This window comes from Montipora capricornis, chromosome 2 (assembly GCF_036669925.1).
Source record: "Montipora capricornis isolate CH-2021 chromosome 2, ASM3666992v2, whole genome shotgun sequence".
Classification (NCBI taxonomy): Eukaryota; Metazoa; Cnidaria; class Anthozoa; order Scleractinia; family Acroporidae; genus Montipora; species Montipora capricornis.
In genome coordinates this window covers 44,561,339-44,586,338 of record NC_090884.1, presented here as the reverse complement: position 1 = coordinate 44,586,338, position 25,000 = coordinate 44,561,339, and the positions used below count along the sequence as shown (strand labels likewise).

At 39.1% G+C, this 25,000-nt stretch overlaps 2 protein-coding genes and 1 long non-coding RNA gene across 5 annotated transcripts in view; 1 reads left to right on the top strand and 2 right to left on the bottom strand.

The window, feature by feature from the left end:
- The first annotated feature begins 2,266 nt into the window (after positions 1 to 2,266).
- LOC138023580 (uncharacterized) lies at positions 2,267 to 20,598 on the top strand. Of its 3 annotated transcripts, none has more exons than XM_068870602.1 (3): positions 2,267 to 2,504; positions 18,357 to 18,470; positions 20,317 to 20,598. In XM_068870602.1, exons 1-3 carry the CDS (start codon positions 2,396 to 2,398, stop codon positions 20,457 to 20,459), a joined length of 366 nt encoding a protein of 121 aa, XP_068726703.1. In that variant the 5' UTR covers positions 2,267 to 2,395; the 3' UTR covers positions 20,460 to 20,598. The 3 variants fall into 3 exon arrangements, with proteins under 3 accessions (XP_068726703.1, XP_068726694.1, XP_068726710.1); XM_068870593.1 differs by having other exon boundaries at positions 18,357 to 18,479; XM_068870609.1 differs by lacking the exon at positions 2,267 to 2,504 and adding an exon at positions 13,931 to 14,173 and having other exon boundaries at positions 18,357 to 18,479.
- LOC138023594 (uncharacterized) lies at positions 2,823 to 3,788 on the bottom strand. Its single transcript, XR_011126717.1, has 2 exons — positions 3,685 to 3,788; positions 2,823 to 3,581 (listed from the first exon to the last, which is right to left on the bottom strand). It is a non-coding gene; the product is annotated as an uncharacterized lncRNA (long non-coding RNA).
- Positions 20,599 to 21,939: 1,341 nt separating the features above from the next.
- The window catches only part of LOC138023485 (folliculin-like), a 31,962-nt gene continuing 28,901 nt past the window's right edge, over positions 21,940 to 25,000 (bottom strand). Inside the window, exons 18-21 of the mRNA XM_068870500.1 lie at positions 24,196 to 24,254; positions 23,969 to 24,071; positions 23,587 to 23,649; positions 21,940 to 23,130 (exon numbers count right to left, since the gene is read on the bottom strand). Coding sequence (XP_068726601.1) covers positions 23,007 to 23,130; positions 23,587 to 23,649; positions 23,969 to 24,071; positions 24,196 to 24,254 — 349 coding nt within the window. The 3' untranslated portion in view covers positions 21,940 to 23,006. The remainder of the gene's footprint in view (positions 23,131 to 23,586; positions 23,650 to 23,968; positions 24,072 to 24,195; positions 24,255 to 25,000) is intronic.

The window sequence follows — 25,000 nt, the reverse complement described above, 5'->3', positions numbered from 1 at the left end:
CTTCTAGAGCTAACATGCATGAGGTAACTTAGTTCTTGCTAATTCTCATGAAGTTGTCAGGGGCACCCAACCAGAATATAGTTCAAAACCACTTAAACAGAGCATTGTTAAACGTATTTTGGTGTTTAAACGGTAGATATAGGCATATTTTTACTCCCTAAATTGTTTTTATCTGTTCGGATTTCCTAGCTGAAAGTCTAGTGATCCGAAAATTATAGGGATCAAAACTTACCTTTTCGAAAATTTTAGCCAGAAAAAAGGCTTCCGAAAATTCTAGGTGACCTTTTAAGGGTAAAAATCCATTAAAAATGGGCAATTATACCATTTTTCAGATGTTCGAAAATCCTAGGAGAGGCAGGCAAGCATAAAATTTTAGAACAAATGTTCCGAAAATTCTAGATCTCAAATCGTCCTCCGAACAGATATTTTCCTAAAATTGACGTTGGGTGCCCCTGTGTAGATACGACAGCAATAGGGATGATATCGTCGACGTCAGCGGTTGTTATTAATGTGCCAACCAGAGCCTCGTTGGTTGTTGAAACAAAGGGTCCTTTTTTCCTGTGGTTGGCACATTTGAACAACAAAAGCAATGTTATATCAATATTTAGGCATGACTGCGAGACTAAATAGTCAAATTTCACGGTTCAGTTCTGTTTTCTTTGTCTCACAAGTCTCAAGGGATATTTCTAAACAAAATAATATTCAAATTTAATAATAAAGTATTCTCGTTTGTCTCACGATGTGGTCTCTTGTGATGTAGATCGCAATCTACATCACAAGTGACCACATCGTGAGACAAACGAGAATACTTTATTATTATTGTACTTCACCACGATGAAATAACCGCAACCTTTTTTACGATATTCAAATTTAACCACAAAGCCTCGTAGCCATGTGTGAATATTGATTTATCGAGGTAAAGACTTCTTTCCATATCTCAAAATGCTCTTGGACGTGAGGGGCCTTGGCTGGCCGTAGGGGGTGAAGGGTACAATAGCTGAAACAACCAAAACCTTTACAAAAATGCTAACCTTAGGCCTAAACAATATGCTTTAGATAATGTTTAGGCCTAACGTTAGCATTTTTGTATGGTTTGGGTTGTTTCAGTTTTGTTGTTCCAGGCCCCTCACGTCCAAGGGCACTTCGAGATATGGAAAGAAGTCGTTACCATTTATCGGACGCATTTCTGTGTTGCATTTATAAGAGCTACACAGAATAGCCAGTTTTGCGGGGTATTCTGCAATTTAGCCCTATAATTTACTCTTTACAATTACCTTGATTGTATTTTTGGAATCTTGATCTTTTGTTTAGCGTTGTGTTTACCTTCTGGGATGTTCCAGTTGTAAAATTCTCAAAGGCCTTTAATAAGGTCACTCGATGTATTGTTGCTTGATTATGATTTCAGTTTAGATAGCAAGGGAGCTAATGGATCGTATGCTAAGCGAAAATAAGACATATTTTCAATAAACTGAAGCTGCTTAAGAGAAAGAGAACGAGCGAGAGGAGAGCCTCCGGTAGGCGAACGCCTTTTCGAGGCCAAAGCTTATCGGACCGCGCGATATTCGAAAGCCATTCGAAGAAAACATGAAGTCCAACGGCGATATCAATTTCTTGTGGGATATATTAGCACATAGTTACTGACAAAGGGAATATCTGACATTTGGCGACAGCTTTGAGCAACACACAAATCATTTCATAAACTTTTAATTTTCGGCCAGACTGTCGTTGAACCATTTCGGGAATAATTATTTTAAATAATTTAAAAAATCTTAAGAGAATGCGTGGTTGAGTGCTGCACTAGAGGAGACTAGTAGTACAAATCAAAATAAAGTAACATCCGCGTTCACAGTTACTTTGGCGCTTCGCTCTTCCCTCTCCTCCTTCTGGATGAGAATTTTATCCAACTAGAACACAGGAAACCGCTTCAGTTCAATTCACCGAACAATTGAAGCGCAACTATATTTTGTGTTTTCGAATTACAGTACGTGACTGTAAACCGTCATGCGATCGTGTTACGCGTCACACAAGCCAATATAGCCACACAACCTTTGTAGTAACCAACAGTGAAGAGAGACTCTCTTTTTCCCACGGCACTTCGTGCCTCGTACGGTAAACGACGCCCGAAGGGCAACTACCATTTTTCAACAGACGCGTAACGCGATCGCAAGACGGTTTACACAGTATTCGCGCTGCAATTGTTCGGTGAACTGAACTGGAACTACGGTCAAACAGAACTCGATCCAAATTCTACCCATGACACAACGCAATTGCAGTCACGTGTCAAGTTTATCTGTCACACGTCATATTTAAATAACTGCCTCAGTTTAAATGTCATAGCCGGAAAACAGAGCAATTCAGAGTCTCATACACAGTACATAGATTTTCCACCAGGAGGATGTTTTCAATTTCATGTTGTGGATTCGGAAAGCTACTGCGATCATGTGGCAGATCTGCTTCTAATCTCGACACTGATCATCATCATCTAAGCGCTGGAGAATATGCTGGTGAGTTGACAACAATAATCCAGTCTCAACTAAGAGTTCTTGGAGGAAATAAACGTTTTAATGGATAGGTTACGTCGTCTCCTCATGTTCAACCCATTCTTGTATGAGATAATGCCATTGTGCTCTTGATATCCGATCTGAGCTAATACTCAGTTTGTTTGCGCAACTGGCGGGAAAATGCCTGTGATGATGAATGATGCATGATGCCCGCTTATGACAACATATTATGGCATATTGAATGCAAAATCGCTCGTTGATTAAAAAAAAACCAGTGTATTGAACACAAATTTATGCGTTGAATTGAACTAACATGAACTCTTTGAACTGAATATCCATTTATTGAATATTGCTACAATTGGCTTGCCATGCCCTATGCACGCTGCCCTCGTGGCGCGAAATTGATCTTTGATGACGAAACATTGATGACGTTCTGTTCCGCGTGATTAGTTTATGCTTGTAAAGCACATTTGGCAACTTTTCAAGGGACATTTTGGTGTGCCCAGCTCCATAATCTTTTTTTAAACTTGATTTCAATATAGCAATAAAACGTGCTAAGATATACGAACTTCAACAGACTCCGTTCGCCTGAGCTCGGGCGCCTGTACTCGGTCGAACAATCTCTTTTTACTGATCGGTTATTTTGCAACATACTCCGAGGCTATGTAAATAAATAGCTTAATAACCTTCACGCCTCGCTTATCGTCTCAGCGATTCTCTGAATTTGTACACAATCTCGTATTTTAGATCAATAAACAGCTTTCTTATAGCCGTTGCCGCATTTTGTGTTCCTAAGCGATTTAAACCACCCCTCTGAAATAAGCATAGGAATTCAGTCACCAAGGAAATGCCGTGTTGTCCAAGTTTTCCGCCAATAAATACAGACAAAGATCCTGTAAAAGTCACGGTAGCGGCAAGCCAAAACCATCACATATGAATGTCGTAACTTATGAACATATGAATTTAGTCACGCGGAAATGCGGACAGCTGTACAGTCCTAGTTTCCTGCCAATGATGATTACAGAATGCATTAATAGACATCCCATGTAATGAGGCCTTTAAAAGCATAGATCACTGATCCTTCAAAAACAAAACAAACAAAACTCAGTTAAACTAAACTAAGCTAACGTGACTGGCGGAAGAGTTGTACTACGTCGTATCACTGAAAATAAATTTAACTCACCCTGAGTATGTTTAGAAGTTCTTGTTGTGGACTGAGGAATTTTCTTGGATCAGCAAGGATCATGACTAAAACACCACACGAGTACATACGGGTAACATACGAGTAACATACGAGTAACATACGGAACATACGGATACATACGAATACATACGACTGACATACGACTAACATACGACTAACATACGGATACATACGACTAACATACGGATACATACGAATACATACGAGTAATACGAATGTTTTTCTCATAAAGGAAGCTCTAATTATAAGCCTTGTAAGCATTTTTCACGTCAGCAAACACGTACCCGGCTCAGTTTGAGGGGGGAGGGGGGGGGGGGGTGGGTGTTGATAGACCCTGCAAGGCTTTCGTTAAATTTAGTCACAGTAAAATAAATTCACATGGAGTGCAAAACCCTTAAGGCAGCGAAAGACGAGATACAAAAATCCTCAACTTGTGGCGCAACATTGTTTTGTTGCAAGTTCTGGTCGATGTTTTGCGTTTTTCAGTTTGCGTGATCAACTTGACCCACAAGAAAAACATTTGTTGCGGGTTGAAGAAATGCAGGGCGCTGAGTGGTTGCTTTGCTAGTACAAGAGCACATTTGTTGCGCGACAAGTTGTGAGCTTGATGAAAAACGAGCAACAAAGCCAAAATTTGTTGCTCAGAGTAGATCCGCGCTCTACTTTTCGCAACAACTTTCTTCAACCCGCAACAAATGTTTTTGTTGCGCGACAAGTTGATCATGCAAGGTGAAAAACGGGAGAAATCGACCCAAACTTGCAACGAAATAATGTTGCGCGCCAAGTTAAGGGTTTTTGTATCTCGTATTTCGCCGCCTTTAGCTTGCGCAACAAGATGACAATACATTTTGCATGTTGCTCTCGTAGTTGATTATAACTGTCAGGCCAGTTTACATTTAAGACACGTAAGGAAGTCAGAGCAGGTCTGTCATAATTTTTTACCCCATTTAAGCTTTCTGGCTTGATTTTGCACTGATTTTTTGCACTGATTTATCATAGGCAACTTAAGATGAAATAGTGAAATCAAGATGGCGGATCTGATGACGTCATACGACATCAGCGACATCCAAAATATATTGTCATCTTGTAGCGCAAGCTAAGGGTTTTGCACTCCATGTGAATTTATTTTACTGTGACTAAATTTAACGAAAGCCATGGGGGGTCGATCAACATCCCCTCCCTCCCACCTCAAACTGAGCCGGGTACGTGTTTGCTGACATGAAAACTGCAAGGCTTATAATTAGAGCTTCCTTTATGAGAAAAACATTCATATTACTCGTATGTATTCGTATGTATTGGTATGTTAGTCGTATGTATCCGTATGTTACTCGTATGTTACTCGTATGTTACTCGTATGTTACTCGTATGTATTCGTATGTATCCGTATGTTCCGTATGTTACTCGTATGTTACTCGTATGTTACCCGTATGTACTCGTGTGGTGTTTTAGTCATGATCATCAGCAAGGAATATAGTTCCCATCATTATGATCTGTATCACTTTCATCAACAGATAGTTGAAGAATATAAACTTTCTGGTGAGTTTGGAATAACTGTAACTTTGCCAGCCGTTTAATTTTCATTGAACCGAAGAGGCATGTGCTTCAGTGTACTTAGTATTATTTGCTCTCTCGAGAATGAAAGAATCATGATATTAAGTTAGAAATATTCCAAAACTTTGCCGCTGTAATTTAAATCAGAGTACCTTTGTCAAGATTTTAGTTATGCAAATTTCAGCTTTATTACTTTCCGAAGAAAATAAGTTGAATGAAGCTGTCGATAACAGGCAGAAAACGCGCTTTGTATCTTCAAAATATTCAGGAGGAGGCCTTTACTTTTTTGTTTCAAACGTTAATTAAAGTGATTTCCTTACCCTAATTAACCACGATTTTCGGGATGTATCGATATTTTTGAAGATAATGTCGATTATCTGGAATCAATATCTGGGCACTCAAAGGTGGAAATGCAGTTTTCGTATGGGAATGAATACTGTATAAATTTATCTGTGATAGAAATTTTACCAACCCCTAGAACACTTGCGTTTCTGCGGCCAGTGAGGCATAAGAATGAATGACGTCACAATGCAAATATGTTCTTTTCGCGATAAAAATAAAAACAAAACATAGAAAGAAACTCTATCAAGGCTTTAATTGCTTTAATTTGGCGCTAATCAGTTATTTAAACTGACAAGTACTGCTTCCGCTCTGATGGAAAACAACCTGACTTTGTTTTACAAAGTAAGCAAGTTTTATTTTCATAACTATAATCATTCACAGCATCCAGATTTAAGAAAAGGTAAACTAATCGAGAAAGAAACAATCAATATAATGATTAAAACAAAATTACACAAACAAACAATTAAGTGTCACCATTCTGAATCGATAGAGAAATAAACGGTTCGGTTCAAAATCTAATTTCAATCAGTCATTTCGACATTGAAAGAAAAATTGGCCTTTTTCGTCATCGACTTGATTATTACTGGGTTGCCAACCCAGTCGGAATCTGTCTTTAATTTCGTCGTTTTTTACTGGGTTGCCAAACCCAGTCGGAAAATGGGTAGATTTCCGTTTTAGTATTTTTTTCCGTGTCGGTAAAAGTCTTGCCTGTCACTCCCCTGCTAAGTAGTGTCTTTGTGCATAGAGTCTTCTTTGCGTATTTTGTTAGGTTTGAGGGGGCTGGGGTAATGCGTAGCTTGCTCTGCACAATTAACCTGTAATGGCGTCGGAAGTCATTGTAACGCGAATGGCGTTTTAGTACATCTTTAAAGAAAATATACCCATATGGAGCTCAAGAATGGAACGTCAAGACAGGCGGTGAAACATAAAGATCTGGAATCTTAAAAGCGACGAGTAATGGACTTCGACAGCGTGAATCTTTCGCCCGTCGAGCCGAAATCAAAATATGCTGTACTTTTAATATTTCGCCAAGCCTAAGGTGGTGTTACGTACAACACTGAAACCAAATGGAAATTTCTCTGGTAACTTACGGGTTCAACAAAGACAGAGAAGGAATCGAACACCACAGGTAGATCTGTGATCTCTGTTGTGTGTCTCACAGTGTTTACTGACGTCGCATCTATTTAAAGTTTGCCTGTTTGTCTGGCAAGTAACATTCATTTTGTACTCAACTCTGCAAAGGTTAAAAAAAATTGTAAATGTGACAGGGAAAAATTACTTGAATGAAGGCTTGTTGTCTCTTTTGTGCTTTATTATTTACGGTCAAGGTTCTTTCGAAAAGGGTTGAATGTGAACTGTCAGAAATTTATTTAATTGCATCTGCTTTGTGATTGTGTGTTTCGCTTGCACGCACGCAACTGAAATAGGAAGGGTTTCTTGCCTCTTATAGCAAATATGTTGCTTGTTTCAATAAATGTTTCGGTGGAAAATATTTCTGTGAAATTTCCAGCTTTTGTAAAGTTATGTTGTGTAATTTTCGAGCTTAGCAAATTTGCATACATGTGTGGAAATGTGATACGGGGAGAATTTTTGTGGTAACGCATAAGTCACGAAAATAAACAGGTCTGTTGGAAGCGTGCTTGAGTTTCATATCGGCAAAAGATTGTGACGCTAATGAATAATAAAGTAGCTGCTATTACCAAAACGATGGAATTACCTGGTGATAAATAACCTTGTCTTGGAGAGTAAATTTTTGATTTTCCAGAAACAATGGTCAACCTCTGAGAGTTGGGCGATTGTGATCTTTGTGTTGAATTCGCACATTTCTTGTCAAAATTTATAACAATTGAAAGAAAAACACCCCCCCCCCCCCCCCAAATTGAAAAAAATTGCCCGGAACGCTGCACGTACTACAAGCAACTCAGTGTACCCTCACGGAGGGTCTAGTTTATTTTTCGTTTTCTTTTTTTTTTTTACTGGGTTGCCTATGGCAAACCAGTTGGAATCTGTGTTTAGTTTCGTGTTTTTTACTGGGTTGCCTTATAAGGCAAACCCAGTCGAGGTCTTCGTTTAGTTTGTTTGTTTTCTTTTTTTTCTTTTTTTTAGTTTTTTTTTTTTTCCGTGTCGGTAAAAGTCTTGCCTGTCACTCCCCTGGTAAGTGGTGTCTTTGTGTATAGAGCCTTCTGGGCGTATTTTCTTAGGATCGAGAGGGTAGTGGAACTGCGTAGATTTCTCTGGTGGACACAGTAGAATCATTAACTTAGCCTGCAATGGCGTCGAAAGTCATGCAACGCGAATGGCGTTTTAGTGGATCCTTAAACAAAATATACCCTTATGGAGCTCAATAATGGAAAGTCAGTTGGATAAACTAGGCATGAATCTCAAAAGCGACGAGTGCTGGACCTCGACAACAATCTATCGCCCGTCGAGACGAAATCAAAGTGAGCAGTATTTACCTGAAGTACATGGTAATTTGACACAATTGAGTTTCTTGTCTTCACGCACGCAATGAAATAGGAAGAGGTTTTCGCCTCTAAGAGCAAATATGTTGTTTGTTTCAATAAAATTTTCGCTGGAAAAGGATTCTGTGGTATTTTCTGCCTTTGTGAATTATAATATCATGTTGTGTATTGAATTTTCGAGCTTAAGGTTGAAATGTGATATGGGAGAAGTTTTTTAGTATTGCTCTGTAAGCAGGAAAGGTTCACAGGCCTGTTGGAAGCGTGCTTGAGTTTCAACAAAATGAGCCCCAAAATCAGTGAAAACTTGTGACGCAGATGAATAATAAAGTAGCTGCTATTTCCAAAATGATGGAATTACCTGGTGATAAATAACGTCGTACGTGTCTTGGAGAGTAAATTTTGACTTTGCATAAATAAGAGTTGGGCGATTGTGATCTTTGTTTTGACTTCGCTCATTTCATTGTCAAACTTTATAACACTTGACAGAAAAAGAAACTTACAAAAACCCGGTATCTTGCCATCATTTGACACAGATGCTTCACTGTTTGGCGAGTAAACATACAGCGGTAACTTAATCACGGCGCCCGCTGAATTCCGGCCAAGTCACTTTCGATTTTGCAATTTACTTGAACGTAGCAAAAATCTCCCAAAATGTTTGTCGCTGATCGTAACTTTTTATATTCTATATTCACGGTTCAAAATTAATGTTGTTTTGATGTCGTAAATATTTTATTCTCGATCGACCGTCCGGTTTCTGAAAACTGTGTATCGATAGTTATTTGCTTTTTCATCAATATTTGTTTTGCATAAAGCAAGCTAAAAAGATCTGTACCTTGCTGAGTTCGCATTTGTTAGAGTTAATAGTATTTTCGGTCCGATGCTTCTTTTTTAGGAGGGGTACGTTATTTTGGTCTCCCATCCAAACACTAACCCCGCCCGGCAGGGCTTAACTTCAGTGAACTTTAGTATTAGAAAGCCTTCAGATGCTCAGAGGGCACACTTGTGGTAAAAGAAGTTGTGAGGGAACTTGAAAATTATCAACATGTCAGCCCAGAAGCCAATGTTTCTCGCTTCTCTTTTATTTGTTATTCTTCAGAGACTGGAATGCTGTATTTCAATACCACACAATTCAGTGCCTTCTGATTTTCTGTAGCACGTACCACAGGCAACCCAGTGTATGCTTCACAGAAGCATCTCGTTTTATTTTTGCCGTGTCGGTAAAAGTCTTGCCTGTCACTCCCCTGCTAAGTAGTGGCTTTGTGCATAGAGTCTTGTCTGTGTATTTTGTTAGGTTTGAGGGGGCTGGGGGAATACGTAAATTTCCTTGGTGCACACAGATGAACGTTTAATTATTAAACCCGCAATGGCGTCGAAAGTCGTGGTAACAGGGATGGCGTTTTAGTGGCAAAAATATACCTTTATGAGATCAAGAATGGAACGTCAATTGGAATAACGAAACAGGCGGGGAAAATAAATAACTGGAATCTTAAAAGCGACGAGGGATGGTCTTCGAGAACAATTGCGGTCGGTTATGAGAAAGTGTGTGTTGTTTCTAATCTTATTTTATAAACTGTGCTGGTATGTAGAACACTGACAGTAAGTGGGAAATTGAGTATGGGTGTAAAAGGAATCGAATGTCTTGAATGTATCACAGTGTTTACCGAAGTGGCATCTCATTTGTCTGGCAATTTGCATTTAATTTGCAGTCAAGCTGTACAGTTTTCAGGTAAAAAAATAATTGAAAATGTGACAGTGAAGAATTATTGGAAAGAAAGGTTGTTGTCTATTTTGTGCTTTGGAAAAGGTTCTTTAGGAAAGAGTTCAATCTTGAACTGAAAAATATATTTATTTGCATATCGTATGGTTTGTGAGACGGATTGTTTCTTGTTTGCACGCACGGAATTGGAATAGAAAGGGTTTTTTTTTGTCTCCAATAGCAAATATTTTGTTAGTTTCAATAAATTTCATGCTGGATAGGTGTTTTGTGAGATGTTTCAACTGTTGTGATTCATTGTGCTGTGTAGTATTCGAGTTTAACTAATTTGCATAAGTGAGTTGAAATTTAATACGCATTAAATAAAGATGACAGGAATTTGTAGGCATGATCGTTCTGGCAAATGATTACAGCTGGCGATCGTTTTTAATTAAGGTCAGAAAAAGATTTCAGTATAGTCACTCTTGTGTAAAATGAAGTTATTGTTAACTTGAGAAAACAACAATAGGGTCGTTTATACGAGAGAAAATAAGCCGCGGCTTACTCTGGACGCGGCGTACATAATACGCCAAAGGAACTATTTATACGAGTATAAACTCCCAGGCCAGGATAAGCCGGGGCTTGAGAAAGCTGTGAACGTAGATTTTGCATCATTTATATGGGCTGTTCGCGTTTTATTTTCTCTCGTATAAACGGCCCTTATATGTCTTTAACTTTTTTAAAGAGAGAGATTTCGCGCAAATTTTATTTCAAGCTATTCAGTTGAAATATTATTTCTCGCCATTGGCTTCGTTTGCGTGATCATTTACTGGTGTTGCCATTTAGGAGGTAGTTGTTTGGTTCTAAACGAGTAGGAATAAAACGACCAGGAATGAGCGAATTTTAGTGGGTGTGCGATAGCAACACGAGACAGGAGTCGAGAGATTCTAACGATAGACAGACATGAACTAACCCCTCCTGAAATAACCGAAGGAAGGCAGGCGTTGGTGGTTTGTGTGAGTTTATAGCACTAAGTGGATGGAAGTCGTCATGTTTTGATTGGGCAGCTTCAGAGACGTCCTTCTGAGGAAACAAGTTGTTAAAATAGCTAATTGTGATTGGAGAATTTCGATCCTAAGTATAATAAGTATAATAATGCCTTTTATTGACAGGCAAAACCATATGATTGAGCGTGATCATACCAAATATCATTTGTTTGCGCGATCAAGTTGTGGCGAAGTGTGCAGCCCATGACAGTATGTCGTTTGTGAGCATATTGCTTTTTGTTGTATTAACCTTCTTCCTCGGAACGCTCAAACAACTCACTTATGCACACGCCGTTTGCGGTAGACCCACACTAAAAGATGCTGTTGAGCGATTGTTTTGGCCGGGGTTGGTCCGCAAACTGAAAGAAAGTTTATATGTTGAGAACAAATGTGTACTAAATGAACAAATATGTGAAAATCATGATATGAACTGCACTGAAAACCAAATGCCAAAGGAGAGAAGCACAGAACTGTGAAAGTTTCCTGAAGAAGAAAGTTCCTGATCTTAAAGTTAGTGCTAGCGGTATCGAGCTAGTCGCAGAGATGTACGCCTACCCGGATGCATTTAGTTAAATTTCTGAAAAAGGTGAATTTTCTGTCTATTTGTGTTATCATGGCTTTTTGTTTTCTGCTGTTACTGAATCCCTTTGTATTTGGAGCTGTAACGCTACTTCATGTGCAATTACTTGTATCGTTTGCAATTATCCTCACTAGTGGTGTTGTTAGCATTTTTACTGGGTTGCCAAACCCAGTCGGAATCTCGCTTTCATTTCGTGGGTTTTTACTGGGTTGCTAAACCCAGTCGGAATCTGCGTAGCGTTTCGTCGTTTTATTTTTTTCCGTGTCGGTAAAAGTCTTGCCTGTCACTCCCCTGCTTAGTGGTGTCTTTGTGCATAGAGTCTACTGTGCGTATTTTGTTAGGTTTGAGCTGGGGTAATGCGTAGATTTCTCTGGTGCACACGGGAGGACATTTCATTATTAACCTGGAATGGCGTTGAAAGTCATTGTAACGCAAATGAGGTTTTAGTGCATCTTTAAACAAAATATGCCCTTATGGAGCTCAAGAATGGAACGTCAATTGGATAAACAACTTAGGCGATGAAAAATAAATACCTGGAAGTTAAAGTGACGAGTAATGGTCTTCGACAACAATTTCATTTTTCGCCGTTGGATATCAAGTAAGCTTTAGCTTGGTACTATATACAACTCTGAAGTCAAATGGCAATTCTTTTATGGATTTAACAAACACTGAAGGAATCGAACGCCTTGAATGCATCACTGTGTTTACTGAAGTCGCATCTAAGTTGTCCGGCAAGTTACATTCATTTTAAGACTCAACTCACCAAAGGTAAAAACAAATTGGAAATGTGACAGTGAAAACTTATTTGAATGAGAGCTTGTTGTTTCTTTTGTCTTTCATAATTTACCATCAAGGTTCTTTTGAAAAGGGTTTGATGTGAACTGTCAGAAATTAATTTAATTGCATATGCTTTGTGATTGTGTGTTTCGTTTGCACGCACGCAACTGAAATAGGAAGGGTTTTTTTGCCTCTTAATCGCAAATATGTTGTTTGTTTCAATAAATGTTTCGCTGGAAAAGATTTCTGTGAAATTTCCAGCTTTTGTAAACATATCATGTGTAATTTTCGAGCTTAAGAAATTTGCATACATGTGTTGAAATGTGATACGGGGAGAATTTTGTGGCAGCGCATAAGTCACGAAAATAAACAGGTCTGTTGGAAGCGTGTTTGAGTCCCAAAATCAGCAAAAAATTGTCGATGAATAATAAAGTAGCTGCTATTTCCAAAATGATGGAATTACCTGGTGATAAATAACCTCGTCTTGGAGAGTAGATTTTTGACTTTGTAGAAACAATGGTGGGCGATTGTGATCTTTCTTTTGAATTCGCTCATTTATTGTCAAACTTTATAACACTTGACAGAAAAAGAAACTTACGAAAACCCGGTATCTTGCCATCATTTGACACAGATGCTTCACTTTAGTAAACTTTAGTATTACAAAGCTGTCAGATGCTCAGAGGGCACGCTTAAACTTGTGGTAAAGAAGTTGTGAGGGAGCTTGAAAATTATCAACATGTCAGCCCAGAAGCGTATGTTTCTCACTTCCCATTTATTTTCTTCAATCTTTTTGGGTTCAGTACTTTGCTAGTAACCACATGTCTTCTCAGGCTATTCACCCAAGACTTCTACCATGGCACTACAATGATAGACAATACCAAAACAATATCGTGCACTGTTAGAGCTACATATTACGCAAGGACAACTTGAATCTCCTGGAAGACAACACACAGCTCAGTTGACATTTTATATGGAATAAATCGCTGTTACTTCACTACCAACGTAAGCAATGCGTGTCTATTTTTTCTAAAGAGGACAGGAATTTCTTCTTTCTACAAATGATTAATTAACAGGCCGGTAACCAGGTTTTTAACCCCAGAAAAGGATCTGTTTCGTCGTACGAATGTGTGAGGACCTGTGAGCCAAAGGGCCTCTGCTGGTAAGACTTCTGGGTGACCCTTTAAATGGTCTTCTTAATGACCCCCCAACTTGAAAAAAATTGTCTGGAACGGTGCACGTACCACAGGCAACCCAGTGTACCCTCACGGAGGGTCTAGTTTTATTTTTTTCCGTGTCGGTAAAAGTCCTGCCTGTCACTCCCTTGCTAAGTGGTGTCTTTGTGCATAGAGCCTTCTACGCGTATTTTCTTAGGATCGAGAGGGTTGTGGGAAATGCGTAGATTTCTCTGGTGGACACAGTAGAACGATTAACTTAACCGGCAATGGCGTCGAAAGTCATGTAACGCGAATGGCGTTTTAGGGGATCTTTGAACAAAATGTACCCTAATGAAGCTCAATAATGGCAAGCGAATTGGATACTGGACAGGACAGGCGGTCGAATGTTAGAAGCGACGAGTAATGGACTTCGACAACAATCTGTCGCCCGTCGAGCCGTAATCAAAGTGAGCAGTCTTCCTAACATTTTGCCAAGCGTGGTGTTTTGTACAACACTCAAACCAAATGAACAGTTCTCTGGTAACTCAGTGTGGGTTCAACAAAGACAGATAAGGAATCCATATAGTGGATCTGTTATCTCAGTTGTCTCGCTATTTGTCAGATTTGTATTTACCTGTTCTCAACTCTGCACAGTCTTCCAGTATAACAATTGGAAATTTCACTAATAAGTCATTGACGTGAATGGCGTTTTAGTGGATCTTTAAACAAAATATACCCTCATGGAGCTCAAGAATGGATCGTCAATTGTATGAGCAAGACAGCGCTGAAAAATAAATATCTGGATTGTAAGAGACGAGTAATGGTCTTCGACAACAATTTCATTTTTCGCCTTTGGATATCAAGTGAGCTTTGTTTCCAATATTTTACTAACTCGGTATTATATAAAACACGGAAATCAAATAGCAATTTTTTTATGGATTTAACCATAGTTACTAACTATGATTTAACAAATTAACATTGAAGGAATCGAACGCCAACAAGAATGCATCACAGTGTTTACTCAAGTTGCATCTTAGTTGTCTGACAATTTACATTTACCGGTATTTTGTACTCAACTCAGCAAAGGTGTAAAATATTTGGAAATGTGACAGTGAAAAATTACTTGAATGAAAGCTTGTTGTCTCTTTTGTGCTTTATTATTTACGGTCAAGGTTCTTTCGAAAAGGGTTGAATGTGAACTGTCAGAAATTTATTTAATTGCATATGCTTTGTGATTGTTTGTTTCGCTTGCACGCACGCAACTGAAATAGGAAGGGTTTCTTGCCTCTTATAGCAAATATGTTGCTTGTTTCAATAAATGTTTCGCTGGAAAATATTTCTGTGAAATTTCTAGCTTTTGTAAATTTATCATGTTGTGTAATTTTCGAGCTTAGCAAATTTGCATACATGTGTTGAAATGTGATACGGGGAGAATTTTTGTGGTAACGCATTAGTCACGAAAATAAACAGGTCTGTTGGAAGCGTGCTTGAGTTTCAACAAAATGACCCCCAAAATCGGCAAAAGATTGTGACGCTGATGAATAATAAAGTAGCTGCTATTACCAAAACGATGGAATTACCTGGTGATAAATAACCTTGTCTTGGAGAGTAAATTTTTGATTTTCCAGAAACAATGGTCAACCTCTGAGAGTTGCGCGATTGTGATCTTTGTGTTGAATTCGCACATTTCTTGTCAAAATTTATAACAATCGAAATAAAAAGAAAACTAACAAAAACAAAAACCCGGTAGCTTGGCATCATTTGACACAGATGCTTCACTGTTTCGCGAGTAAACATGCCGCAGTAAAATAACGCGGTAACTTGATCACTGCGCTCGCTGAATTCGATGTGCGATTTACTCGGTGCAGCCAAACTTGTACAATTACAACAAAACAACTAAAATCTCCCAAACTGTTTTTCGCTGATGGTAACTTTTTATATTCGTGGTTCAAAATAAATGTTGTTTTCATGTCGTAGATTTTATTACCGATGGCAAAATATTTTATGCTCGATCGACCGTCCTGAAACTTCCTTCTGCTCTTCTTAAAAACTGTGTATCCATATTTATTTACTTTTACATCAATATTTGTTTTGGATAAAGCAAGCTAACAAAATCTGTATCTTGCTTGGTTCGCATTTGATAGCATTAAAATAGAATTTTCGGTCCTATGCTTCTGTTACTGAGTGGTATATTTCTTAGGTCGCCCATCCAGATACTAACCCCGCCGAAGAGCAATAACTTCAGCTTTCAACTGTTGTTTACAAAGCTTTCAGATGCTGTCAGATGCTGTCAGTGCACGCTTACACTTGTGGTGGAAAGAAGTTGCATGATCAACATGTCAGCCCAGAAGCCAATGTTTCTCGATTCCCTTTTATTTTCTTCAGTCTCTCTGGGTTCAGTACTTTGCTAGTAACCACATGTCTTCTCAAGGGGCTATTTATCTAAGACTTCTACCATGGCGCTACAATGATAGACAATACCAAAACAATATCGTGTACTGTTAGACCTACATATTACGCAAAGACAACGGTCAACATGTCATCCCAGAAGACAATGTTTTTCACTTCGCATTTATTTTCTTCAATCTTTCTGGGCTCAGTACTTTGCTAGTAACCACATGTCTTCTCAGGCTATTTACCCAAGACTTCTACCATTTCACTACAATGATACACAATACCAAAACAATATCGTGCACTGTTAGAGCTACATATTACGCAAGGACAACTTGAAGCTCCTGGAAGACAACACACAGTTCAGTTGACATTATGGAATAAATCGCTGTGTTACTTTACTACCACACGTAAGCAATGCGTGTCAATTTTTTTTAAAGAGGACAGGAATTTCTTCTCTCTGACAAATGATTAATTAATAGGCCGGTCGCCAGGTTTTTAACCTCACAAAAGGATCTGTTTCGTCGTACGAACGTGTGAAGACCTGTGAGCCAAAGGGCCTCTGCTGGTATGACTTCTGGTATGACTTCTGGTCCCCTCCCCCCCCCCCTCCAACTTGAAAAAAATTGCGTGGAACGCTGCACGTACCACAGGCAACCCAGTGTACCCTCACGGAGGGTCTAGTTACATTCACAAATGAGACAAACGCTTTTGCCGCGAAGGGTTGTATGATTATGAGTATGTTATTGCTTTAAAATGCACCAGGCTGCGGTTAGTGAGGGTCTGATTCCCGAGTGCACAATAATTGGGCAGTGATCCGATGATCTTGCCAACAGGAAATCACGCAAAGGACATCAATAGCTAATTGTCTGACAGGAAGCTTATGTTATTGCTGGCGAGCGTTAGCATACTATTCTTGACATTAGCCAAAAAAATCAAATGTAAGATCGGAAGCATGCGCAGTCGATTGTGGTGGGTCATGTATTGATACCCGAAACCGTACGCGTCTTGGAAGCGAATCTTACAGTCACAGCCTGAGTCACAGCCTTCGAGTCGAGTACTTTTCCAGTGGGTCGTCAATGATCATCATTCAACCGTATATGTTCAGTCTTTGACCACCGAATCAAATTGTTCTTCAACTTCTTCAACCGTTGAGTGGAGAGAAAATCAGTTCCCGAGCTAGAACACGAGCAGTCGTCCGTATTTCCTCAGAGCCACGCACGACGAGTGAAATTATTATTTTATGCAAATTCGTGGTGAAAACGGGGCGTGTCACGCAATCGCGCGCTCAATAATAATAATAATAATAATAATAATAATAATAATAATAATAACTGAAACTTATATAGCGCATTTTTCATGCCGAACATGATCAAATGCGCTTTACAATTTAATAAAATAAATAAAAATAAATAAAATTACAGGCAGTTATGATTAAAAATAAATTAATGTATAGATAATAATAATAATAATGATAATAATAATAATAATAATAATAACAATAATAATAATAATAATAATAATTACAAGGTAAACAATAAATATTTGACGAATTAAAATGTATAAGAATTACAAATTAAAAGCTTGTTTAAAAAGATGTGTTTTGAGCTGGCACTTAAAACTTGAAAGAGAGTCAAGGCTAGATATTTTACAGGGCAGATTGTTCCAAAGCTTCGGGGCTGCGTAACAAAAAGCTCTTCCTCCAAGTGTTGAGAGTATCTTGCCACTAGGAGTCTCAAGCATAATTCTTTCACTAGATCTGAGTAAATATCTAGTTGATGATTTCCGACTGATCAATGTACAGATATATCTCAAATGTGTCATTGAAAAATAAGAGACCGTTCCCAGTCTATTCTCAAGCACGACAATAAATTTAAATTGACATTTTCTCAACTACGTTCAGCATTTCTCAAAAGGATACTCTTTTGCTGAAAAGGGGCCAGAAATTTGAGAACAGAAGTTTAAATTCAAAGAATGAAGTGACATGCCTTTGTTTTGAAATTATACAATACGTACAATACAATACATACTTAACTGACCGCTTCCCATAGGGGCTTTTCGGGGCCAATGAAACACAACGAAACGACAGAACAGAACAACTGTTAAGAATCCCAACTGGCTGGAGGGAAACCAGTTGGCTATTTACAAGTGCAGCTGGGAAGTTGAACCAGGGACTACCAGGATCACATTCAACGAGTGGTCAGAGCGGGTCATGAACCCGGGATCTCCGGATCTCAAGGCAAGCGCTGTAACCACTGGGCCATACTGCCTCCCTTTGCTTATAAAATAGTAACGCCTGCGACACATGCTAAAGATATGCACACCTTTTTTCGCTTTTTAAATACGTTCACGCACATTTCCGGTATCCTCTTTCTTCAAAAATTTGCAGCTGTTTAAAAAAAAATACCAGTCACTGCTCCCAGTTTCCACGCCAGCACTCGCTTTCTCACTGAAACTCCTAGTTTATATATCGCTGCCATGATTACGCAGTCAACCTACTAAATATAGTTCTCACGCGATGAATTTTTTTGTTGTGTTCCCTTAAGGCGCTGTTACACTGTGCAATTTTTCTGTGCAACTTGTTTCGCAACGCCATTGCAGAACCAGTTGCACGAAACAATGCCCAATGTAACATACCTTCCTTTGTCCCTGCAGAACCTGTAAAAAGGCCTGTCCAGTGTACTGATGGACATGAAGTGGACAAAGAACAAGACGGCAGAGCATCGGGATCAAGGCTGGAAGCGACCGAACGTAACGAGAGAAGCAAAGGTCCGTGCAGTAAGTGAAAAAAAACGAAAAAAACATATACTAAGACCATAACTAATCTGAGAGGGAACAAAACTTGATTAATTATCACCTTCCCGTTTCTTCACTTTGATTGGAAATAAACGTCTTTTAATGCGAAGCAATGTTACATAAACGCGCACCAGTGGCTCAGTTGGTTGAGCACCGGGTTGCCATGAGGGAGGTCCTGAGTTCGACATCGGCCGGACCAACACTCAGGGTCTTAAAATAAATGAGAAGAATGTGCTGCCTTTGTAATCACATCTGCAAATGGTTAGACTTTCAAGTCTTCTCGGATAAGGACTATAAACCGTCTCACATTTTTTTCCATGTTCATAAGTGCCCTGGGGGACGTTAAAGAACCCACACACTTTTCGAAAAGAGTAGGGGAAGAAGTTCACGGTGTTGTGGCTGTCCTTTGTGAGTGTATGGGCGGGTGGGTATAGCAGGTCCACATCAGCTGAATAGCTGCCAAAACTTCAACCTGCTCAAACACATAAATAACAAACAAACAAACAAACAAACAAACAAACATTAGCTCAATGATACCATGAGTCCATTTAATTTGAATAATGTCTTGTCACTTACAAAGGAGACTTGTCTTTTTTATATCGTTGAATAGCTCAATTTCGAAGTGTTAAAATTCAGTACTCCTAAACAAAAGGCATCATCTCGAGGCTATTGTGGGAATAAACTCGTACAAATCCCTGTATTTATTTCCCTGAGCCTCGAGATGATGCCTTTTGTTTAGGTCTGAATTTTAATATATTGAAATTGGTCTATCAAAAAACGAAAACCTATTAAATAACCTATATATTTTTTCACGGTCCCTCCCTTAACAGAAGAAACAGAATCCAATCGGGATTTGCGCTAAACTTAAGCAAATTCTTCAGTTACATCCGGTGGGTGAAGAGCAGGGAGAACTTGTCAGGTGCAAATTTATCATTCAACTCTCAGTGGTCGTCAGATATTTTGCTTGTGTCCATTTTTTTGCCAAAATAAGGTTTTAGTCATCGTTGGTTTCGTTTCATTATCTGAGTTTTCATGCTTCCCCAATTTCTCCTCCTAAATTATGATAAATTTCAGGAATATTACAATATGCAATTCATAGTGAACAGTGAACTATTATTACTTCCATAAGAGCTAGCGCTTTCCCTTAAGAAAAGATAACAAATTTAAGCTAAATTAAAGAGGCGATTCTAAGATATCAGTTTTGGGATGTTTAGGTCAAAATCCTCGGTTAACCACGAGTTTTGAATTCGAAAGTAACATTTGTTTTACCAATAAAATAATCCGGCGTCACATCAGTACAACCAAGATGATTCCGAGCAAAAACGCTTTTTTTTCCATGGGAGTTACCGTAAGCTTAAAAAAACAACGGGCAGTCTTCTTTTACGGTGCGACGCGCCTTACCGTGGCCACCTAACAAAGTTTTTTAAAACTTATACGCCAATCAGGGTGAGTGAATATGATTGACAGTCACCCATCCTTGCAAAGTTCGCGCGGTTGTAAGTTGAAGACCGTTGAATGGGTTGTTTGAGTTGACAAACTTACACGTAGTTGTCAAATGTGAAAGTTTGTTGGGTGGCCACGCTGAGGCGCGTCGCACTGTAAGATGAACTAAATGCAATCAATCTTGTCCTGTTGTGTCCAAAACCCTTGGTTGGTTGTATAACTTTCACGATTTTCTTTTACAGGTCTTAGTGGTCATTTCAACATCCTATACTATAAATTTATAAGACTTTCTAATGTCATGAAATTACCTAAAATTGAAAGGGTCCATACTAGTACACAGGCTTAAAAGTGACAGACGCTATTCTTAATCTGACAGGACCTATACAATGCACGGACGAAACAGAGGACAGGACACGATCCACCGGGAAAGAGTCGAAGGTCAAAGTATCTGTGGAAGCTACTTCTGTTTGTGGAAAAGAAGTGACGGTTACGGTCCACATTGCCGAAAACGAGGAGTAGTATGCATGAACATGGTTGAAAATTGATACATGTTGACTTACGGACACGAACCCATCGAATCGAGGCGACGGAGGACGCTCACGCTTTGACCTCGTAATTACCATACATAACCCGATTATATCTTTTAATGTTCCTCTAAAAATCCAGGGTAAATTACAACGCTTGGCAGAGGTTTCCTTGATTTCCCCACTATCTAGCGAGAAGGAAAGGAAACCTCTGTTCGAGATCTCCTCAATGTCGTGCGGAAACTTGGACGAATAATTAAACTCTTAACTTGTTTAAACCCTGTTATAACCAGTTTTGAGTTTTAACGCCTGCCCAATGGCGGAAGAGTGGAAGTGACGCTGCACTGACGTCAAGTTGAGCACGCGTGACAGAACATCGAGGAGATCCGTGTAGAGAGGAAAATCAAGGAAACCCCTGTCAGGCAGAGTAGGGTAAATTTAAGTTAAATTCAAATTTAGAGTTGCTGAAATCCCCAGGAAGTCACCGCGGATTTAGATTACCCAGTCGGGAGCCTGAAATGCCCTCTCCATATCTGTATTATTAGTTTTAAGGGTGTTGGTCATGGTCTCGAATGGTCCATTGCCACGTAAGGTGTGAGCATGCGTATTTGGTTACAGGATACGGGATTTGTCGCCTTATGCACCGGTCCACGTTTTTCAGGTTTCGCCTAATCGGTGAGCGTTTTCGATAATTTACAGGAAGAAAGGTTCTAGGACAGTGAACCGTAGTAAACTGAACAAGACCTCATTTTTTAATGCATCTATGGGGCATAATTTTACTCTTTTTACTCTTGTTTTGGTAATCCGACTGCAACGTAAAAATAAGATAATCAGCAACATACCCCTATTTTTAAAGTGATTATAATCAACGCAATAAAGTTCAGCACCTCAGAACTGAGTATACTTTGTCGTCTGTTTATCAAACACACGTGAACTGCTTATGGGGCAAGAATTTACATTGTACCATGTTTTAAGCAGTAAGCTCTTATCTAGTTTCCATCGCTCAAGATCTCCTTTCAGGGTTCATACACTTTTTCAGACCAAACATTCAAGGATTTTTCAAGGACTTTCAGGGGCCAAATTTGGAATTTTCAAGGACCTCTATTTTACGTCGAAGAATTTACCCATGGAAATAGTCTGACAGTACAATTCTTGCTCATTTTCCACAACGTACATGCGCAAAAATAATGCAAAGGCACTGGTAATCATTGTCGATCCCACAGCTCGTGGCGTTTGTATGACATGACTTGATTACCCGATTATTTCTACTGAAGTTTTCAAAGATCAAAAATGTGGGTCAGATAAAATACAAGGACTTTCAAGGACCAAGAAAGAAGAGCAGAGATTTTCAAGGACTTTCCGGCAAGGCCTTGAAAATTTACTCTCAAAATTCAAGGGTTTTCAAGGGTTTTCAAGACGCGTTAAACTTCGAGATTCATTGAAAAGAGCGAGTGTCGAATCGAAACAAAATCATCTTGCTAAGTAACTCCATCGGTCATAACCGCCAGGCATTTATTGCAGGTACTCATCTGAAGAACTCAAAAAAACTCACTGCTAAGCTTTCTCAGCGGAGCACCACAAATACACACGTAATGTTGAGCTCAGAAACACCATTTCGTTTCTATGAGGAGAAATCTTTGCTTTCTATCCAGTAAAGGAAACTTCTTGATGGTGGGTCTGTTTAACAAGTCTTACGTTGTCTGCTGTCTTTTTGAGCGATGTAATTAAACTGGTGCTTGCCGGATAGCCAAAAAAAGAACCGTTTGTGTCTCATGAATGTTGGCTTTTGCGAAAACAAACGGCGTTTGGGGCTTGCCCGGCACAATCGCTGATTAAACCGCCGACAATTACAGGTGTTTTTTTTAAAACCCTTGTTGAAATGGCCATAACTTGAACTGTGTGAAAGCACTGCATAAATAAATGATGGAGATTTGAGTCGGCACAACGCAAAACATGAACATAGAATGCCATACGCGGTATGCCATACCACGTAACCTGCCTAATATCCCTTTTCACGGTTAGTTTTTCTCATTTGCATTACAATGTAATCTAGCATGTAAGTGAGGCAATTTCGGGCTATTTTGTAGTTTTAACTCGAAATTGCCTCACACCCACGTTAGATTACATTGTAATGCAAATGAGAAAAACTAACCGTGAAAAGGGCTATTGCCAGTAACGACGGAGCCCACTAACTCTCCAGAAATCGCTGTCATCAAAGTTTCTGAGGGAACTCGGAGCCGGGATGCTCCCGAATCAACACTGACCCATTGATTTTGCAAAGCATTACGTAAAGCGACGACACAAGCGGAGCTGAAGTCGACCTTTGCTCTTGTTGTTTTGAAAGACCTCGACAGCAATCATCGCAATCATGACCCATTTTAAACGCTCCCGTTAGCATCGTTGTAATCAAAGTACTGTAATAAAACAATTCATTTCAAGTTTGAGCAGCGAGTTCAAATACCCGAAACTTTCTACTTAGTTCCAAACAGAACCCAAGGTGAAACGTTGCAGAGAAACGCCGAAACGAATGACGCTCTCTTCGTCAAGAGGATGAGCCCGTGCTACTACAGGTCAGAAGATGAGATCGATACTGTTTGTTGAGTCCCGTCATCCAAAACTTGAGAACAATCTCATCTTCAGGCTTGGCGCCTAAAATTCGAAGCAGCCTGTATCAAAAGATAAACGGAAAAAACATCAGTAAAAGTTAAAATAAATCGTATGCAAGATCTGGGATGCAAACTGAAATACGATTCTGCCTAGGATAAGGGCAAGATCGACAATCAGTTGCCAGAATGCTTGCCGGTGATTCCATTCCAGGAATCAGTGAAATCATCTTCAGCTATTTTAAGTTTCAGGAATTTTCATGATTTTTTACATGACCATTTTGTACGTTTATGAAGTACTTTTTCTCACTCCTCAACACCAACTAAAAGTAATATTTCGCATGACTTTCCATGACCCATCGTCCAAATTCACCGATGGCTTTCCAGGCCTCGGTGGAAATTGAACTCCTGATTTCGTAACTCTTCATATTTCCCATGAGCTATGGGAATCCTACATAATTTGCCTGCATCTACAAACCGCGTTACGAGATCAAACGGTTACAACATTCAACTACTTACTTTTCTTTATCTTCACTTGTGCTGGGGCCTGAGCGGGCAAATTTAAAAATCACCTTGACCTTGCTGTTAGGCAAAAAAAAATGTAAAATTAAGTGAGTGTGATATCCTTTAGACTAATCATTCCGCTTTACTCAATGGAAATTCACGAACATCTTGGTTTGGTTTCTTACGCCCGCACAAGGTTTTCAGTTAAGTGAAAGCAAATCCACGAAAAAGACAACATGGGAAAAAAACTGCTGTCCGTTTGCAGGGAATGCAAATAGAGGGGATATTCTCTTTCCGTTTTTAAAGTAAAGTTTGTAAAGTAAATGACAAACGCAGCCGGTAGACATCGAGATAGTGATGGATTTGCCTTGAATATTTACAAAAAAGGAAAACTCACTCCATCCACTCCTCCTTAAGACATACTAGCAACTGATCAAACACTGCATCAGAGAGATTGGCATTCTCAAGACCTTCCTCAATTTTCTGCAGAATGGAGGGATCTGGAGAAACATAGAAACACAGATGAACTGCGGAAGAAAATGGGTGAAAAAGTTATCAAAGTTTTTTACAATAAGTAATGTCCTTGCCAGACTCTTAAAGCCATATATTGTGAACCGGCCGCACCTGTGGTGTTCTCTTTTCCACAAACTACGAAACCGTAACCTTGAAAGTCGTCTGGTTCACTGCTTGAAACAGAAAGATGACCACAATTAAACATTGTGCTGTGTTTTCAGCAATAAAAGATATCGTTGTGAACGATATCGATCAATGCATGTACCCTAAACAACAGAAACACTTTCGTCAACCTGCGTGCAAAGACGGTGCGAGTTATTTATTTCATAGCATTAATTAATGGCAAGATTTTTCTGCCAAAAACCAGTTTGTGTTTGTTTCGAAAATTTGCAAGGTGATCAAATTCAGCTGATGTTTGAGTCACCAAGGATAATGGATTGAACTATATCATTGCTTGAAGGACATTTATGAACAACTGACACGACATTTCGTTTGCTAATTAAAAGAAAAAAAACTTTTCTCTCTCCATTCCGGGCGTTATTCGACCTACAAAAAATGGATCAAATAGACCTTAACCAAAATTTCCGTAAAGCGAGAAGGAAAGGCATTATCTTCAAAAGAAACAGCGATAGTGGTTGATTGCCACAACAGAAACGCACTGTTTTTCTTTATTTGTTTGTTTGTACTCTGGATTGTGTTTTACTTAACATCTCATGTTGTGCCTCAGCTCTGTCGTCTTTTTCATGCTATTTTGCAATCCAAACAAAGTTTGTAAAACTGATTCATTCAAAATTAAGAGTACACAAAACTAAAATGTTTATAAAATTCATATTTTGTGGAATAATTAAGTGACTGATAGATATCTAGTAGTTTGAACACGTACCTTAACGAAGTTGGCCTTTTCAAAATGGCGGAT

Coding starts and splice junctions, on each gene's coding strand:
- LOC138023580 (XM_068870593.1), top strand. CDS start 2,396: ATGTTTTCAATTTCATGTTGTGGATTCGGAAAGCTACTGCGATCATGT. Junction 2,505..18,356: donor AAGCGCTGGAGAATATGCTG/GTGAGTTGACAA, acceptor TTGTCCCTGCAG/AACCTGTAAAAAGGCCTGTC. Junction 18,480..20,316: donor GAGAAGCAAAGGTCCGTGCA/GTAAGTGAAAAA, acceptor TTAATCTGACAG/GACCTATACAATGCACGGAC.